Source organism: Bombus fervidus, chromosome 19, assembly GCF_041682495.2.
Source record: "Bombus fervidus isolate BK054 chromosome 19, iyBomFerv1, whole genome shotgun sequence".
NCBI classification, from domain to species: domain Eukaryota; kingdom Metazoa; phylum Arthropoda; class Insecta; order Hymenoptera; family Apidae; genus Bombus; species Bombus fervidus.
In genome coordinates, this window is record NC_091535.2 from 3,356,289 (window position 1) to 3,373,271 (window position 16,983).

At 36.6% G+C, this 16,983-nt stretch overlaps 1 protein-coding gene across 6 annotated transcripts in view; it reads right to left on the reverse strand.

Annotated features, from left to right (window-relative positions):
* The window catches only part of Btk29a (tyrosine-protein kinase Btk29A), a 351,109-nt gene that overhangs the window by 90,380 nt on the left and 243,746 nt on the right, over positions 1-16,983 (reverse strand). The window contains exon 1 of one of the 6 annotated variants that reach the window (XM_072021487.1): positions 9,356-9,974. The exons of the other annotated variants lie outside the window; for them this stretch is intronic. Within the exon in view, the coding sequence (XP_071877588.1) occupies positions 9,356-9,458 (103 nt within the window). The 5' untranslated portion in view covers positions 9,459-9,974. Of the gene's footprint in view, positions 1-9,355; positions 9,975-16,983 lie in introns of those variants that run through there. 6 annotated transcript variants of the gene reach the window in all.

The following is a 16,983-nucleotide window of genomic DNA, read 5'->3' on the forward strand; positions in this document are numbered from 1 at the left end:
TTACATCCTTTTGGAAAATATTATATTTGACAATTATCATTCTGAACAAAGCTCACACAATACTCAGTTCAGTCTGAATGAAACGAGACTTTTTCAGTCTGTTCTGAGTAAAACGAAAGATAAAAAAAGTTTCGTCGAAGTGGAAAATTCCACGAATCTGTGAAAATGTGGTCGTAAGATTTACGAAAGCGATTAAAGTTGTTCAGTTTTATGAAACAGAATAGCTAAAAAAGGAAGAGGAAAAGGAATACATTTTTATAAGCTTTGCTTTTTCGTAAGATGTTACGTAAAATGTTAGCGGCACAGCCAATTATCTTTGAAATTCTAAATTCGCCACTTATCACGTCCGTGACACCTTTTTTGGCATCGAGTCGATCATCTGGACGATGGCAGCGGCGATTTTCAAGGCTGTCGCGCCTCCTATCGACAAACTTTCTACAAGGAATCGGTGAAAAGCCGAGAACGATCCTCCTCTCGACTGCGAGGTCGTCGAACGACGCGACGACGCGACACCAGCGCCCCACTCGCTCGCCTACTGCACACAAACGCGCGAAAGAGGAAGTGGCACTGTGAAACGTATTATGAGCCGCGTTTCACACCTGTTTTATATATAGTATACGGCAGAAATACGTGCAACTATTTCTACTGCTAGCTGTCTTACATAATACCATAGGCCGCGAATGTTAATGCAGCTGTGGGAAATTTAAAGGTACGTAATATGTAAAAATATATATGAAACATCGAAAGCGTAGCGTTCGTTACAAAATTTCATGTGCGAGACGAATTTATGCTTAGGTTCTACATTTTCACTTGCGTTTAGAAAAATATGAATTTCCATAAACATTTGTTCCACAAACTTCGTTATACGTGGCAACGAGTATAAAATATAATTTAAAGGCTCGCGATACGTTACGTCCTGTCACTAATATCATATCGACAAATTTATTTCTGATTCCGTGGAAAAAATTCTTTTTTCTTTTTAATTAACACAGCATTACAACCTTAACCGAATAAAAAGGAAAAAAAAAAAAAAATAGAGAAACAAAACGGTGATAGGAATTCTGTGACAGCAGCTGGGGTTAGGTTGAGGTTAGGTTCGGTATAAAGAATACGCGTGGACGGCTGGTCGGTGTGGAAGATTTCGCGTGAACGTACAATTCGTTCAATTTGACAAAACGTTTAGTTCTAAACTATTATTGGTTGGCAACTAAATGATTGAGGATTTTGTCATTAGGTGATATTGACAAAATCGCTTAGTTGTCAATCTAATATATTAGAGTAATGGTTCGAGCACTAACGAACTTACACAGATGCAGGAACGCGATGGGGTGATCCGAACACGCGTACCTTATAAAGGAACAATAAACTGTCAGGCGTCGAACACCTGGCGTTTTTTCCAGGTAGATAACGAGGCAATCGCGCGGCCTTGCGTTGCAAACGATATTCGCAAGGCTACGCACGCTCATTATGTGCCCTTCGCGTACGAAAATCCACGAATCGAACACGGCAATATATTAGAGGTCGGACGAGCTTCCGCTTGTCCATGCGTCGTCAACCATCCGACGAATTTCAATGAATCGCGGACAGAAATGTAAAAAATAACAATCATTTTGAACTCTGAAAATAGAACCTATTGATTCCTTTTTTCTTCTTCTTTTTCGCGAATGGAGATTTTTTTTTCTTTTGTTGTATCTTTTAGACAAATCTGATTTATCTTCTATTTAAGACTTTATTTTCTAACGAAATCTCAACTCCTTTCAAAATGACTTTCTGGCTATATTATTTTATCAATTACTCGCAGTAGCAACGTATTTGTATATGAAACAGGATGCTGTACAATTTAAATGTATTTATTGTTTGATTAATTAACAACTTTTTAAAGTACAACGTTCTGGAAGCTACATGCCATTGCTAAAAAATTTAACAGTCGTCTTAGTTGCAAGCCCTTGATTTAAAAAAATACATTTTGCACAGCAAAGAGTGATTTTTTTCTTTACTACACATGCCTTTTTTCTCGCTTTTAGACAGCAGACATTTCGATTGGGGTTAGATTGAGGTTACATTGAGGTTAGATTGAGGTTAGGTTAATTAACAACTTTTTAAAGTACAACGTTCTGGAAGCTACATGCCATTGCTAAAAAATTTAACAGTCGTCTTAGTTGCAAGCCCTCGATTTAAAAAAATACATTTTGCACAGCGATAAGTGGCTTTTTTTTTATATTACATATGCCTTTTTCCTCGCTTTTAGACAGCAGACATTTCGATTGTGGTTAGATTGAGATTAGATTGAGGTTAGGTTGAGGTTAGGTTAATTAACAACTTTTTAAAGTACAACGTTCTGGAAGCTACATGCCATTGCTAAAAAATGTAACAGTCGTCTTAGTTGCAAGCCCTCGATTTAAAAAAATACATTTTGCACAGCGATAAGTGGCTTTTTTTTTATATTACATATGCCTTTTTCCTCGCTTTTAGACAGCAGACATTTCGATTGTGGTTAGATTGAGGTTAGATTGAGGTTAGGTTGAGGTTAGGTTAATTAACAACTTTTTAAAGTACAACGTTCTGGAAGCTACATGCCATTGCTAAAAAATTTAACAGTCGTCTTAGTTGCAAGCCCTCGATTTAAAAAAATACATTTTGCACAGCGATAAGTGGCTTTTTTTATATTACATATGCCTTTTTCCTCGCTTTTAGACAGCAGACATTTCGATTGTGGTTAGATTGAGGTTAGATTGAGATTAGATTGAGGTTAGCTTAATTAACAACTTTTTAAAGTACAACGTTCTGGAAGCTACATGCCATTGCTAAAAAATTTAACAGTCGTCTTAGTTGCAAGCCCTCGATTTAAAAAAATACATTTTGCACAGCGATAAGTGGCTTTTTTTATATTACATATGCCTTTTTCCTCGCTTTTAGGCAGCCGACATTTCGATTGGGGTTAGATTGAGGTTAAATTGAGGTTAAATTGAGGTTAGGTTGAGGTTAGATTGAGGTTGGCTTAATTAACAACTTTTTAAAGTACAACGTTCTGGAAGCTACATGCCATTGCTAAAAAATGTAACAGTCGTCTTAGTTGCAAGCCCTTGATTTAAAAAAATACATTTTGCACAGCAAAGAGTGATTTTTTTCTTTACTACACATGCCTTTTTTCTCGCTTTCGGACCGCAGACATTTTGATTATCCTGTTAGAAATAAGTGTGCTTACATAATAGTCGGCAGTTGTATCGCTGATGATGGAAATAAATTGGCGGCGCAACAATTATGCCGTGACAGACAATTATTGACTGTGGCATTCACTACACGCCTTCCATCGTTTTCTAAGCGTTTAATGTCGTGTTTCTATAAATCGTGTCTGGTTTCGGTGATTTTGTAATCGTCTACGCGGAAACGTTCATCGCAATTGGTAACGAACGATATATCTCGGGTGTTTCGTTCGAAACGACCGGCTCTTCTTCTCGCAGCACGACTTTCACTTTTTTTACTCGCTTTTCTTCGCTCTAGACTTGTCCTTCTAGCACTTTCATATCTTACACGGTTAAAAACCTGGAAAGTTTAATCATTTCGATCTACGGAATTTTAGAAAGTTAGCTTCTTTTCGTTGGCTATGTCGATACTCAGATATTGTTCATAAATGTCGACTATGTGGAACATTGGCGGAAAATGGAGACGAGAATAAGTACATTTTGAAATCTAACATTTGTATGGAAGTTTTTAAAAAGCATTGGATTGGTAACTAAGTGATTGCGGATTTTGTCAATAGGCGATATTGATCACCTAACCTCAACCTAACCTCAATACGTATAAAAAGTAACAGAAAGGAAGAAACTTAAAAACTTTGTCGATAACGGATCAGAATCTAATTTGTAGATGTTTAAAAACTTTCAATTATATGATATTTGCAACTAATTATGCCTTAAATACAGTCCAAAGTTGAACTCTATCAACATCACTAAGCGAATGAAACTTCTAACCTTAAAAATTATCTACCAGCGTTTACCATACGATACACATATCAGTCTTAATTCAATTAAAATGCCTTCTCTTTCGCACAATTATATCATTAACTGTTTCATTGTTATTTCACTCTTCACTGTTTGCACGTATTTCCTTTCTTCTTTTTATTTCAGTTAAATATCCTGTGGTTATCCCATTACACATGAAAGTTCACTCAGCTCGTCCATCATTTTCCACGATTAAGCAGGATTATCATTTGATATTCGACCCACGATATTACATGTGTCCGTAGACAGAAATACCGTATGCACTTTGGGTACAAAGAAACCGCCGACGTTCCTCCACTTCCGGTTACATTCATCCGCCTCGAGCACACGGTATACGGGTCGTATAAAACGTATAAACAGAGGGAACGGAAATTGGTAATGATGAAAACGCGTAGCAGAACGATGCTTCGTGTTTTTATTACGGCGAGCCAGTCGGTTGGAAGCGTTTAAAAGAATATTCCGTCTGACGGCAAGATAAATCTCGCCGCGTCGTTTCTACGATCGTTTCTATGAGAGCGGTTCTCTCTATAAAACGGATGGAACCATGAAGAATCATTTCTATGAGCGAACGTTTCTATATGAAAGAGGTGGCTTCACATAGCATCGTTTCAGCGAAACAGCGTTCCTTTATATAAAAAAAAAAAAAAAGAAAAAAAAGGAAGAAGAAGTGGCAGACCCATGCAAGATCTCTTAACGCTATTTTTCTGTACAAAAGATAAATCTCAGTGCAGGAAAATACATAGCAAAGAATGAAATGGGGCTTTGGTTAAAGAGAAGCCTGTACGGATTTTGAAATCCAGTGAAAAGGATAACGTACCGAGTGTGTCGTTTTAACTTCGTTGCCTGGTTTTCAAGTTACTAATATTTTTTATTAATAAAAAGCTCTGTATTAAAATTCGTCTAGTAAATTCTAGTATTAAACGACATTCGTCATTTAATAAATGAGGAAAAAGATATATTTGTAGATTTGAACGAATTATTCGCGACAGATTTGCGAACAAAAGTGGAAGCAGAAATTCGAAGACTCGTCCTTGAATGTTGATGCAGCTCGGAGATATTCTAGTCGCTCGGTGAAATTTGACTTTCAAATAATTATGAATTGCCTTGCTTCGTACGATTCGTCGTATTCGTCGTTTCGCATAAGCTACGGTGTTACGGATAAACAAACCGAAGTATACAATTCTATCGAGAAAAAAGCGGAAAGAAATATAAATAAAAAATTGTTATTTATACGCTTGATATTTGAAAGTATATTCCATGATATACCTTTTTCCAAGATGGTATGTAAATATGTTGAAGAATTTCTTGCTTATTTCCAAAGTAATATCTTAAAACGATATTTAATATTTCGTAGCGTTTCGTACATTCGGAATTTTGACAATAGCAATATGCGAAAAGCGGTCTAAAAGCGGAAAGAAAGTCTTGAAATGAGACGTACTCTACCGTTTCCATAACCTATACGCGGCTCTGACATCTACTTTGAATATTACACGTGTCGAACGAGACTCGTCGAAATACCAAGCAACCTTCGCTATTCCAATCAACTCGTACACCAGCACGTTTCCGGCCGCCCGCTCAATTTCGTCTGAAATTGCACGCGCCATGAAAAAATAAATTATTTGTCAGCCATAAAAATATCCCGTCTGTCACCTATAGGTCCAGCCACCATTTTTTCACCAGCTGTAATCTAACACGGATAGAAACGAAAATGGCCGACCGACACGCGAAGTCTAATAGAAGGTCAACGCACTATTACGTTATCCTATTGGTGTGTTAATTAACGATAGAATAAATTCCAGAAACTTTTTATTTTTAGTATATCTAAAAATTGGCAAGCGCTGCTTTTAGAAAAATCAACTTTAACAGAAATGTAAATATAATTGGTACAGTGAGCAGTAGAAAAATATTAGCACAGGTTAGGTTTTCCTGTGAAACATACAATTTTTTTCGTAACACATATACTTTTGTGTAAAAAATTTCAACATTTCGTAATTTATTAGCTTAAAGCCGCTGTATAATAACACGTACACATTCGATCGTGTTTTTAACAAAATTTCACATTTCGATTAGAATTTCTCTTCAAACCGCTTATCATCATAAATTGTAATTAGCTCGTAATAATTAGTTGTTTGAAATTAATCGAGTTCGAAGCTCGTTACGGGTTTGAGTAACCGTTTGACTCGTCCCTTTGGAAGTAACTACACGTTAGTACGTTAGATATGGAGAATGGCGGATGAATTGGAACGAAGAGTACAGGACAGAATGGCGCTCTTGACATTAGGCGTGGCAAGAAAGTTGCGATTTCGTTCTCGTAAGAGCGCACGGTATCGTGACGGTAATGTGTTCGATTGTAGTTGCTTCGTGCCGTGGAAATTATCGTAGCGGTCGCATAAACAGTTCGTTTTAGTCATAATGGCGTTTGTATGTATCGCAGCTAGCTTCCAAGACTTTAGTTTCAACGAACGATAGATTAAGATTTCAATTAGAATTTCAACAGGAAGCAGGACCGTAAATGTCTATGATGAATCGAAAAGAAAAATCATGCAGACGATTATTTTGTAATATTCTCGTTAAGATTTTCGAACGATAGAGGAACGCGATTAAACTGAAATGATCCGTAGCAGCATCGAATTGCGAAAGGTAATCGAATGAAACTTTGTATCTTTTATATCCAGCAAGAATCAATCACACGAAACATCCACGCGAAATCAAATCTGCCATCTGAAAAAAATTGCGCCGAACAATGTGGAAAATTACCGAAGAATCCACGTTTTCTACCAATTGCACAATCTACCGTGTTTTGACCTTTCCATACGATCCCTCTCTCTGTTTATTTCTCGGCTACAATCGCTCGTGCGCGTTACATAAAATTCAATAATTACCCAATGATTGGCATCGAATTCGAATTCGATATACGTATCTGTATTCGATCGTTTCTATCGATCGCGATATCACGTGTCGGTTCTGCGGGCGTCGAAAACAAGAAAGTTGTGTGCTCTCATGCGCGTCTCATGGTGTCTGTGTGACCTTTCGTGTTTTGCGTAAGCGATATTCCAATATGAATACAATCGAGCGAGGCGCGTGAATGCTTTCGACCGAGATAAACCGAAGAACGGCGAAAAAACGCGACGAAGAAACCAATCGAGCATCTGGTCGATCTTTCTTACAACCCTCGATCGATTCTCCGTGTATTACGTAAAATCGATTTTACATAACCTACAAAAAATTTTGAAGATTACGATTCATATCGATTTTAGGCGTGGTTCGCCGAGGATAAATTTCACGCTTGTATACAACACTGTTATGTGTCTAAAAGTAATTTCTTTCCGACGTTTCGCCAGCGTTGTAGTTCGAATTCAAAAACACAGTGAAACGATGCCTCGAACATTGCAGCGTACAACAGCGTTAAGCGCGAATACTCGAGCCGGCAAAACTTCGAGTCTTTTACACGAAGATAAATTTGTTATTAGAATGATTTGTTACTTGGATTTGTTATTATAGTGATTTAACGATTATATAGTTATTAAGTCATCATGCAACGTTTATATGCAAATTTCACCAACAGCGATGCAAACGTGATTGTAATTTGACAAATAACACTTGCAAGGCCGCATATAAACGAGCAATGTAACGTGGTTTCCAATTTGGCAAGTATATATTTTTAAGGCTCGTTAAAGGCGAACAACGCGAAATCGTTGGAATTTCGTAATTGTAACGCTACGCAATTTCGTAGCTTTATATTTTCAATAGCAGGATTACAAGCTTGTGTGCGTTGAACCATTATGCCCGATACAGACCACGTGTTGTGTCGAGATTTCGCGTGTTATGGCGATACCGTGTGCACTTTGACGAACTAATATCTTTAACAATAATGTTAGTATTTTGAATACAATTTTAATAATACTATCAACGCGTTAAATGCCGTGCTATTTTATCGCGACTATTAACTCACCATCACTCATTTACACCGATATTCGATTCTACATGTTATAAGAAATTATTAAAATTATTGTTCTGGCAATACTCATTCCGCTGCAAAGCGGAATATTTCTGACGTTGAGAAGCGAAAATGAGATTTATAAGGAAAAAACGTTTAGAATTATTGGAATCGGTCGCCTGATTTACACGGCTAATTAAACGACGTTGTCGCGATTAATAAACCGAAGGAAATTAGATCGGTTTCCTGGCACTCGCGATACACGCGTTTGGCTTTTACCGAACATTTGAGATAAGCGATTATCATAGCTCGCTATCGTGTTTGGTGCCAAATCGATACTGTACGATCTGATAAACCTTAAACGTTTAATTGTATAGCCGATACGCCTAATTTCCGAAAAGCTGCTTTCTTACAGTTACGACATTTATCTTGCGTAAAAATAAATAAAATCAAAAGTAATTTTCCACGTTGAAACTGAATATATTTATTTCTTATTCGATGAACAACTTCCTTTAAAATTAATGATTCAGAATTTGAACATTAGCAATATATTTAATAATTATGAATTTGCTATTCTTCAAAAAAAAAAAAAAAAATTGTTGAAATTAAACACTTTGAAGTTAAAAGTTGTCGATACAATATCTAATTATGAATTTATTATCCAATAAAAAGAATAATTAATCTTAAAATAAACACTATAGAATTGAAAAATTGGCAATATCATTTATAATGATATTTACGGTATAGAGTCTTAAACCAAAATTCTTAAAATTAAGCTCGTCTATGTATTAGGTTATCTGAAAAGTTAGGTTATCCGAAAATAAGATGACAATAGATGAACAAAAATTTCTGTTTTATATTATTTTATTGAATTAGGTATAATCCATTTCGTTCTATTTCTATTATTATGTTCGTGCATAATTCAATAAACTAATATGAAACAAAAAACATTGTGCGTCTATTATTTCCTTATAAAACGAAAGCAACTTTTCTGACAACCTAATATAAAGTACGATGGTTGGACAAAATAATTTAGACACCTCGTATGTGTCATATATGTATGTATTCATGTGTATATATATAATTATAAAAAATATTATTTCCTTATAAAACGAAAGCAACTTTTCTGACAACCTAATATAAAGTATGAAGGTTGGACAAAATAATTTAGACACCTCGTATGTGTCATATATGTATGTATACATGTATATACATGTATACATGTATACTGCTATATATATATAGTCCAATCCCTGTTTCCCTCTTTATTGCTAAAATTGTGAACTTTTCAGTGTAGAAGATACTTTCTGAATTTATAAAGAAATATGGCACTTAGAAATTGTTTAAATATAATATTAGAACACAGTGGAGACACGTAGGACGAAATACGAGTAGATTAAATATAATTAAAACGTACCAGAATTGGCGTGGCCGTGTCCAGCGCTGGTGCTATTCGTCGCCGAGTGAACAGCGTTGGTCGCCGCGTTCGCGACATGCTTCAACGCGCTTATCACCATCATATCTTTTATCACACTTGAATCTCCGGCTATCCCATGCAGGATATCCAGGAACACGATATCCAAACAACAATCCTCGACCAACGTAAAACCAACCGAATTACCTTGAAACTTCCAACAATCGGAAAATCAACATCCTCGCCATCTTAAAATTTCTCCATTGCGATTTTCACAGCCGTGTAATGTTCGAAATATCGTTCGAATAATCAGTTTTAACGAGACTTTACAAACATCTATATTAAATTATAACTTTACTATTATTATTAAATATGCTAATGTTTATAGTATTTACTAGAATATTAAGTACTTTCCTGTGAATATATTTATGCGTTAAATTAACCTTTAGACCTAAGAACGGATTACAATCACGAATTCGTTGAACTTCGTACGTAAGATCTCGTTGTTGGATCGTTCGCAAGTTTTATGCAACCGATCTGCACAGAAAGGTGGAAGAACGCATGAAAAACGTGGGCCAAGTATAACGTAAAACGAAACAGCCGGTCGTGACTGTCGTCTAGGCTCGACTAAATCGTTCCAGCACGTAGAGAACGCGAAAGCCAGCGCTGCCACCACGCACACACACGCACACACACGCACACACGGGAGCAAGGTGCCGCCCCTCTTCTTCTTTCGGCCTTCTTTATCGCAGTTTCACCTTCACGGAAGTCTTGTGAACCAAGCTGACGCGTGTAGGTGTTGGACAACACCGGCGGATCCACTCTATTTCAGCTGGAGGCGGATGACCTGCGAACGTTACACGCCGCAGGCTTCGCGATAATCGAATTGTTAGGCTCGACGATTCTGCGTTTTCGACCTAGTTCATCTGACCTAGTCCAGACATCCCTGTGATATCCTTTTCCTGGACCAATGAGCGTGTACACTTTCAGAGGGATATGTAATGAGGTTATAAAGTAAAGCATTGTGTACTATAACACAGCAATATGGTACAATAACACGTTGGATGTCAGGGTTATACAGTGAATACAAAAAGTATTCACATATACTCTTACTTTGCAACGAAGCGTCTTTTTATTTGCTTCTACGTTTAATTTTCATAATATCAAAGCTTTGTTGTCGCATGAAAGCACTGTCGGTTGGTACGACGTTTAATGTACTTGGGTTTAATTAATTGGTGTGAACGCCATGATAAGTAGAATGATGTGTAAACACTTTTTTACATCTTCATTCTTCTTTAGTTTCGATTGAGATGCGTCGTGATGTCTCATGCACGCGTTTAGAGATTTATTTCTGCATTGATATATGCTTCCGATAAATCGTTGTGAAATTTGCATATAAGCGTTGGATGATGGTTTCACTCGTAACTGGTAAAGCGGGACCTATCAGACTTCAGTCATTCTTATTTTTATATGCGGAAAAAATGTGAAATTTCTGTATGATGAAAACTTGCACGATTTAAATTTCAATAATTTAAATTTCTCTATAAAGAATACCAAATGATCACGTACTTTTAGAGTGTAGGGAATTTTTTTAAATATGTTACCAACAAAAGAACAGTCCTGGAATGAGTACAGATTTTCTAACCTTATATTTCTTCCACTGACTATACATCGAGCCTTGACGCGATAAATGGCGGACAATATCGAGGCTGACAGACTTGTTTGGGGACTTCTCGTAAGAATGATTCATCTTTTTTATGGTTTCTGTGCTAGCGTGTGGTAAAGTTTCTTAAAGATAACAAGGAGTTTACTGTCTGCCAGATATCGAATTACACTGTGCCAGGTTTTACAAGAAATACGAGTAGCACTGAATTTGTAAATTCTATGGTTTTGGGCTTATTTCTTATTTCTTAATAGATCTAAGTTGTTGTCACATTTAGTAGCTGGTTCTACGTTTCTGTTTTTATTCGAAAATTATTTTCTCACACGAATCCGATCGTTTCCGAGTTTCATCAAACGTCAAGCTCAGACTCGTTGACGCAAGCGATCCGCTAAGACTGAGGTTAATAAAATTGCATTTGCGTGGTTAAGTATCGGCCGCGCGAATTCCTCGACGCGAGAAGCTTAACGGGGTTAATTGGTTTCCACGCGATTACACGAGTGAAGCGTCTGGGAAAAAGATACTCACGAAAACGATATTTCCTTTTTCGAGGGTCTGGAAGCCAGACGAAAATCGTGGTTCACGGGGGAATTTCGAGTTAATTAGCCATTGCGATACGTATAAGGCAAGCAACCGCGATTCGTTTGATTTTCGTAATCGGCATGGGTCACCGGTTTCGATTCGTCGAACACCCGTCCTTTTTCGCGTTTGACATTAATTTGTTCACAGATATTTTTCGCGGCTTGGTGTACTATTTAATTTTATCTGAATTTCATTAATAACTTTGATGTAGAATTTTGTTTGTTGATTTTCTGAAAGTCAGCGAATCATATGTACACACGTTAAGTATAATGTCAGGAATTTTGTATTTGATTAAGCAGTTAACTGCGTTCGACTTGTGTACACGTTGATGCAAAACTTTATTTCGGTGCTGTTAACGCGTGTACTCGTCATGTAAAATAAAAAGTTACCATTTACTATAAAATTTTAAAATTTTAGTAAAAAGTAATATGAATGACATTTAGTGATACGTTTCTTGTATACTTTTAGTAAAATTGTGTATTTTATAAAAAAGTATTATTTGATCACTGTTTTTTATAAATTGAATATAAATAAAAGATTATTTTCACCAATGTATTGGCTGTTCCCCGAATTCTTTTGTGTATTTTATTTTATTATCTTTTGGCAATTTTTAAGCTTTTAACAACAATACCTTTTTTTCAACAATGAATTGTTAATTTTTTATCGAATAAAACTGTAATCTTTCCTCGTTCTGCATCACTTATGTCGTAAAATTTATAATAGGAGATATTACTAGAGATATTACTAGGAGAATTAACTAGATATTTATGTTATCATGCATTTCTTCTTTATCGAATTATCTGATTTTATAAAAACTAATATTCTACTCAAAAAGTGAATCGGACAGTATATCCTTTATCCTGCGTCCCCTATTTCCCAATTTTCTCTATTTTCTTTTCAAACTTAATTTTCAATAAAATCTGTCTGTTCTCTACCTAACCCTGCGATCTAAACAAATACTCTTACGTATACACAAATATAACCAGTGAATAAAGCACTAATAAAAAGCTGCATATATCACTCGATAACAGGCTAATCGCTAAAATTATCTTTACCTTCCAGTAAATGTAAAAATCAGAGAAAACAGAGTGTATCGTCTTATCGATCGGATTTTGAAAACTAAACGAAAACGTTTGACATAAAAGCCATCAACCACCGTTGCAACGGAGAGTTTGTCGTCCTCAGGCGATACGCGATAATCCGTCGAGCGATCGGTGGTCTGTTTACTTCGGTAACGTTACTCGATACTCTGGTGGTAACCCAAGAGCAAACTGAGCGCCGACGGGCTGCGTGCCCGCACGATCTTTCATTCGAATTAATACGGCACCAGACGCTGGGCATCGTGCGCGGTTGGTGAACGGAGGCAAGAGTCGAGTTTCATTTGCACAGGTAAAGCTCCCGTGAGCCAGGCAGGTGAACAAATCGAGGAACAAGAAAAATATTACGCGACCACCTACCTTACCGCTTGTTGCACAGCCATATCCTTCTTTCTCGCCACGCCGCTGACATGATTTTACTTTTCAACGTTACGCCGTACTACGGAGCGGTACAAAAGTAGTGCGCGATCCAACGTTTCCATATATCTTCTATATTTGAAGAGAAAAATCGCTGGGAAAAAATTCCGCGAGCATTCCATGGTAATGGCAGTGTGGGAACCAAGTGTCGGATTTAATTGTTTATCAAGGAACAGTCCTGTTTCGTAATCGCTGAAACGCGCTAATAAATGGAAAATGCACAACGCTTAATGTTACGTCGTACATTGTACAAGACTCGAAATTAAAGTGACATTTATGTGGAAGTGATGTAACATACGTAATATAACAAAAAATGTAATAAATGGATAGACACAATACGTATTAGCACGTAGTGATTGATTTTGATGATAGTGATCGACCACGCTGCTTCACGGTTAAGATCAGTTGGGATGAGATCACACATCGAAGAATTTGTATTTCAAATTCCTTTTTATCGTCTTATAGATAGCTAAAAAATAAAATTCTTATAGTAGGAATGAAATACAAACCAATTTATTATCGTTCAAAATTCAGATCATATTTTACGTTAATTTCCAACTGCAACTTTGTCATAATTTCTCCAATTCTTTTTCTTCGGTTACATCGAGCCTCGCAATTAAAATTATAATTATAACTCGCAAAGCGGTCCGTAATTCATATTCAGAATGAAATTTTTCATTGAAGTATCTCAATTACGAAGAATTCAATATATTTCTATTTCGCTTTTCGAGAATCATTTCTCCATTGTAGCAGCACTCGACAACAAAACTTTCTAACGGTTTCGTCGGTACAAAGTATATCACCGAAGCGTAAATACCGACAGGCCTAATGAGCCATCGATATCCCTACGGTCCTTTCGTCGAATGTTTGGAAGAAGGCGTACATGGCAACGGTTGCGGACGCCTAACGAACGCGTGCGTAGTGGGGATATTGAGGGGCGACAAAAAGAAACAAATCAGATCAAGGAAACAGTTGAGTTCTAACCGAGAAGGGAGAATAGTCAGTTGGAATCGAGAGTTGTACGTAAAGAGTGGAAAGCGAGAATCGTTAATAAATATATTGTAGGAAATAATATAGTGCTAGTAGGTTTGGTAACGGTATGATTTGTTACAATATCGTTTGATGCTCCGTCAGTTTATGTTTACGCAGTCACCAGTCGTCACTAATTACTTTCACAAAAATGCTTCTTTTTTTTAAACACTGACAACACACACCCGATATCCCCCAGGCAATCCGTCCACGATACTACTATACTACAATACTGTTAAACTCCGCCGAGTATTTCTCTGGCACCCTACACGTCCTACACCAAATTCACCTTACCATATTGCGTAAAGTGATTTCCAGTTTCAGTATCGTATATTATTAACAAAAAATATATGAGAAGTAAATTGAACGTTGTTCTCCCACGCGAGCTTTCAATTTTTCATCGCGTCACTTTTGCATCCACCTATCGAACTCAGGCTGCGTGCGAAATAAATAATATGCAACTGGAATGCTGTTCTAGTGTATCTCCTCATGCATATTCCAATACTTCCAGTTAGAGACAGATGCGGAAGATCCCCGGCGTTTCCTCACGGGGCACCGTAAATTTTTACGATTACATTCTATTCCAGGCATGCTTCACGCTCAGCGATAACAATGTAGCGGCACATGAGTCAACGGAAGATGCGAATCGGCAGAGACTCGTATTGTTGTGCCTTGCAGTGCCAACGTTGTTTTGGTTTGCTAGGTCTAAAGGTAAACAAACTCCGAACAAAATATTATCGCTGTTATTTCTAATCGTCAACTGGAGCTACATGGAGTTACAGAACTTTTTGTAGTACCACCGGTCGATACAAATAGACGAGCGTGCTCTGTAGGACAGTCATTATAGCGAGAGACACAATCGAATAGCGAGCGTAGAATCGAACAGTAGCATTGAGCAAGCGACGATTACGACCGGAACACTATCCCTGTACTTGTATTTAAAGTGATTCTAATATACACTAACTATTACAACTTTATCACTCGTCTGTTTAATAAATCAACACGTATTATTGAGATATGTATAATTTTGTGTTACACTAGATTAGCCGCGTAATAGTGACACATATATATGAGCATGAGTGCGTGTGGGAATAAGTGCATGCGCAGCGTGTGGTAAAACAGAAAAATGCAACTGTTGCGTACGCATGGTGATAAAAAAGATGGCGAGAGAAAAAGAGTGCTGAGACGCGTGCTATGTGTATCTACGAACATCTTGTAAATCACATTAAATAAATCTGAAACTATTTTAATATCATTTCTACACGTAATGTGAGTAATATACATTTATTTCGGCGACTAAGATCCACAATTCTCAACACGTATAACAATTCACCTCAACAATAATGTTCTCTTCTTTATCGTTCGCTTCGCTTATCGCGAATTTCTCGTGGATTGACCGGCTTTTGCCAAACCGCGAAGCAAGATTCGCGGTTATAGTAATAAACGGCCCGTATTTAATGAAACTGAGAAGATCGGAGGACGAAGAGTATATTGGAACAGTAGTAGAGCACTATCCTTCTCTTTCCTCGGTTCTCCTTCCTCTCGAAATCGAATCCCATCAGCGTCACCGTCCAAGTGGCTTCACTTCAAAATTCAATGATCTTCTCGAGCTTTCCGAGCACGAGCCACCGCGGACAGAATCACCGTCCAGATATATCAACCTCGGGTCACTTCTTTCTCCGTTCCTCCATTCTATTATCGGTAGAGAATGTGTACGCGCTGTTCGGGAGGAATGATAACTCGCGCCGGAACAACCGACGAGAATTCTTTCTCAAGAGTTCTTGCTCTTCTCCGGCAGCTTGATTTCGAAATTAGAATTTTTTCCATTTTCTTCGGGATTAAATTTGAAATTTATAAATTTGAATTTTAAAATCGAATTTGCTCGATTGTATCTTTCGCTTTTAATCGATTCTTCAAGTACCAGCAGTATTTTTATAAATCGTTCCACACAAACGGAAGAAAGTAGCAAAATTAAATACGATAGCGTTAATAATAGAATAATAAAATATATATCGGTTAAGTAAAAATAGTTAATGAATAAGAATATTAGACAAATGGATATTATAATTTTCTAAAAAATAATAAAATCTGGTTAATCTCTTCGATTGAATATCCATAACAAAATTAATGAATATTGATCGATGTGATGAAATATAGGAACAGTAATATACCGGGAAGCGTGTAAAATGGTATAAAACTAAAGTTGAACATGTCAAAAAGTAGATAATAAATATATATAACTAGATATTACGAGAAACTTATTTTTGCTTTTAATTTAATAATCGTCTATCTTCTAGAATTTTATTTATTGCAACGAAATTTGAATTAGTATTCGATTAAGTGAATTCAAAGAACGCTCTTCAACGATGAAATGCAATGGAACAAAATCTTGAACTATTATTAGGATTTTGTCATTAGGTGGTAATGGCAAAATCTGCAATCACTTAGTTGCGAACCTAACCTAACTTGTTTCAATCGATGGTTATGTGAATATCTCATCGTAGTTTATTAAATATCGGCTTACAAAGCAATATATAACACGATTGATAACACGAAGGTTAACTACGATGAACTTGTGAATTTATTAATATTATTAATTGACTAAACACATAGTGAAAAAATTGCTGACGAATGTATTCATCTGGACGTAAATTCCTATTGCATGAGTGAAATATCATACCTAACTATTAGCGATGTGATGAAATGTAGGAACAGTAATATATCGGGAAGCGTGTAAAATGGTATAAAACTAAAGTAGTAAAAAAGTATATAAAATTATCAAAAAGATGTAAAGCTACGTTTCATAAAAAAAAAAAGTATGGGGAAACTACGTTCCATAGAATAAA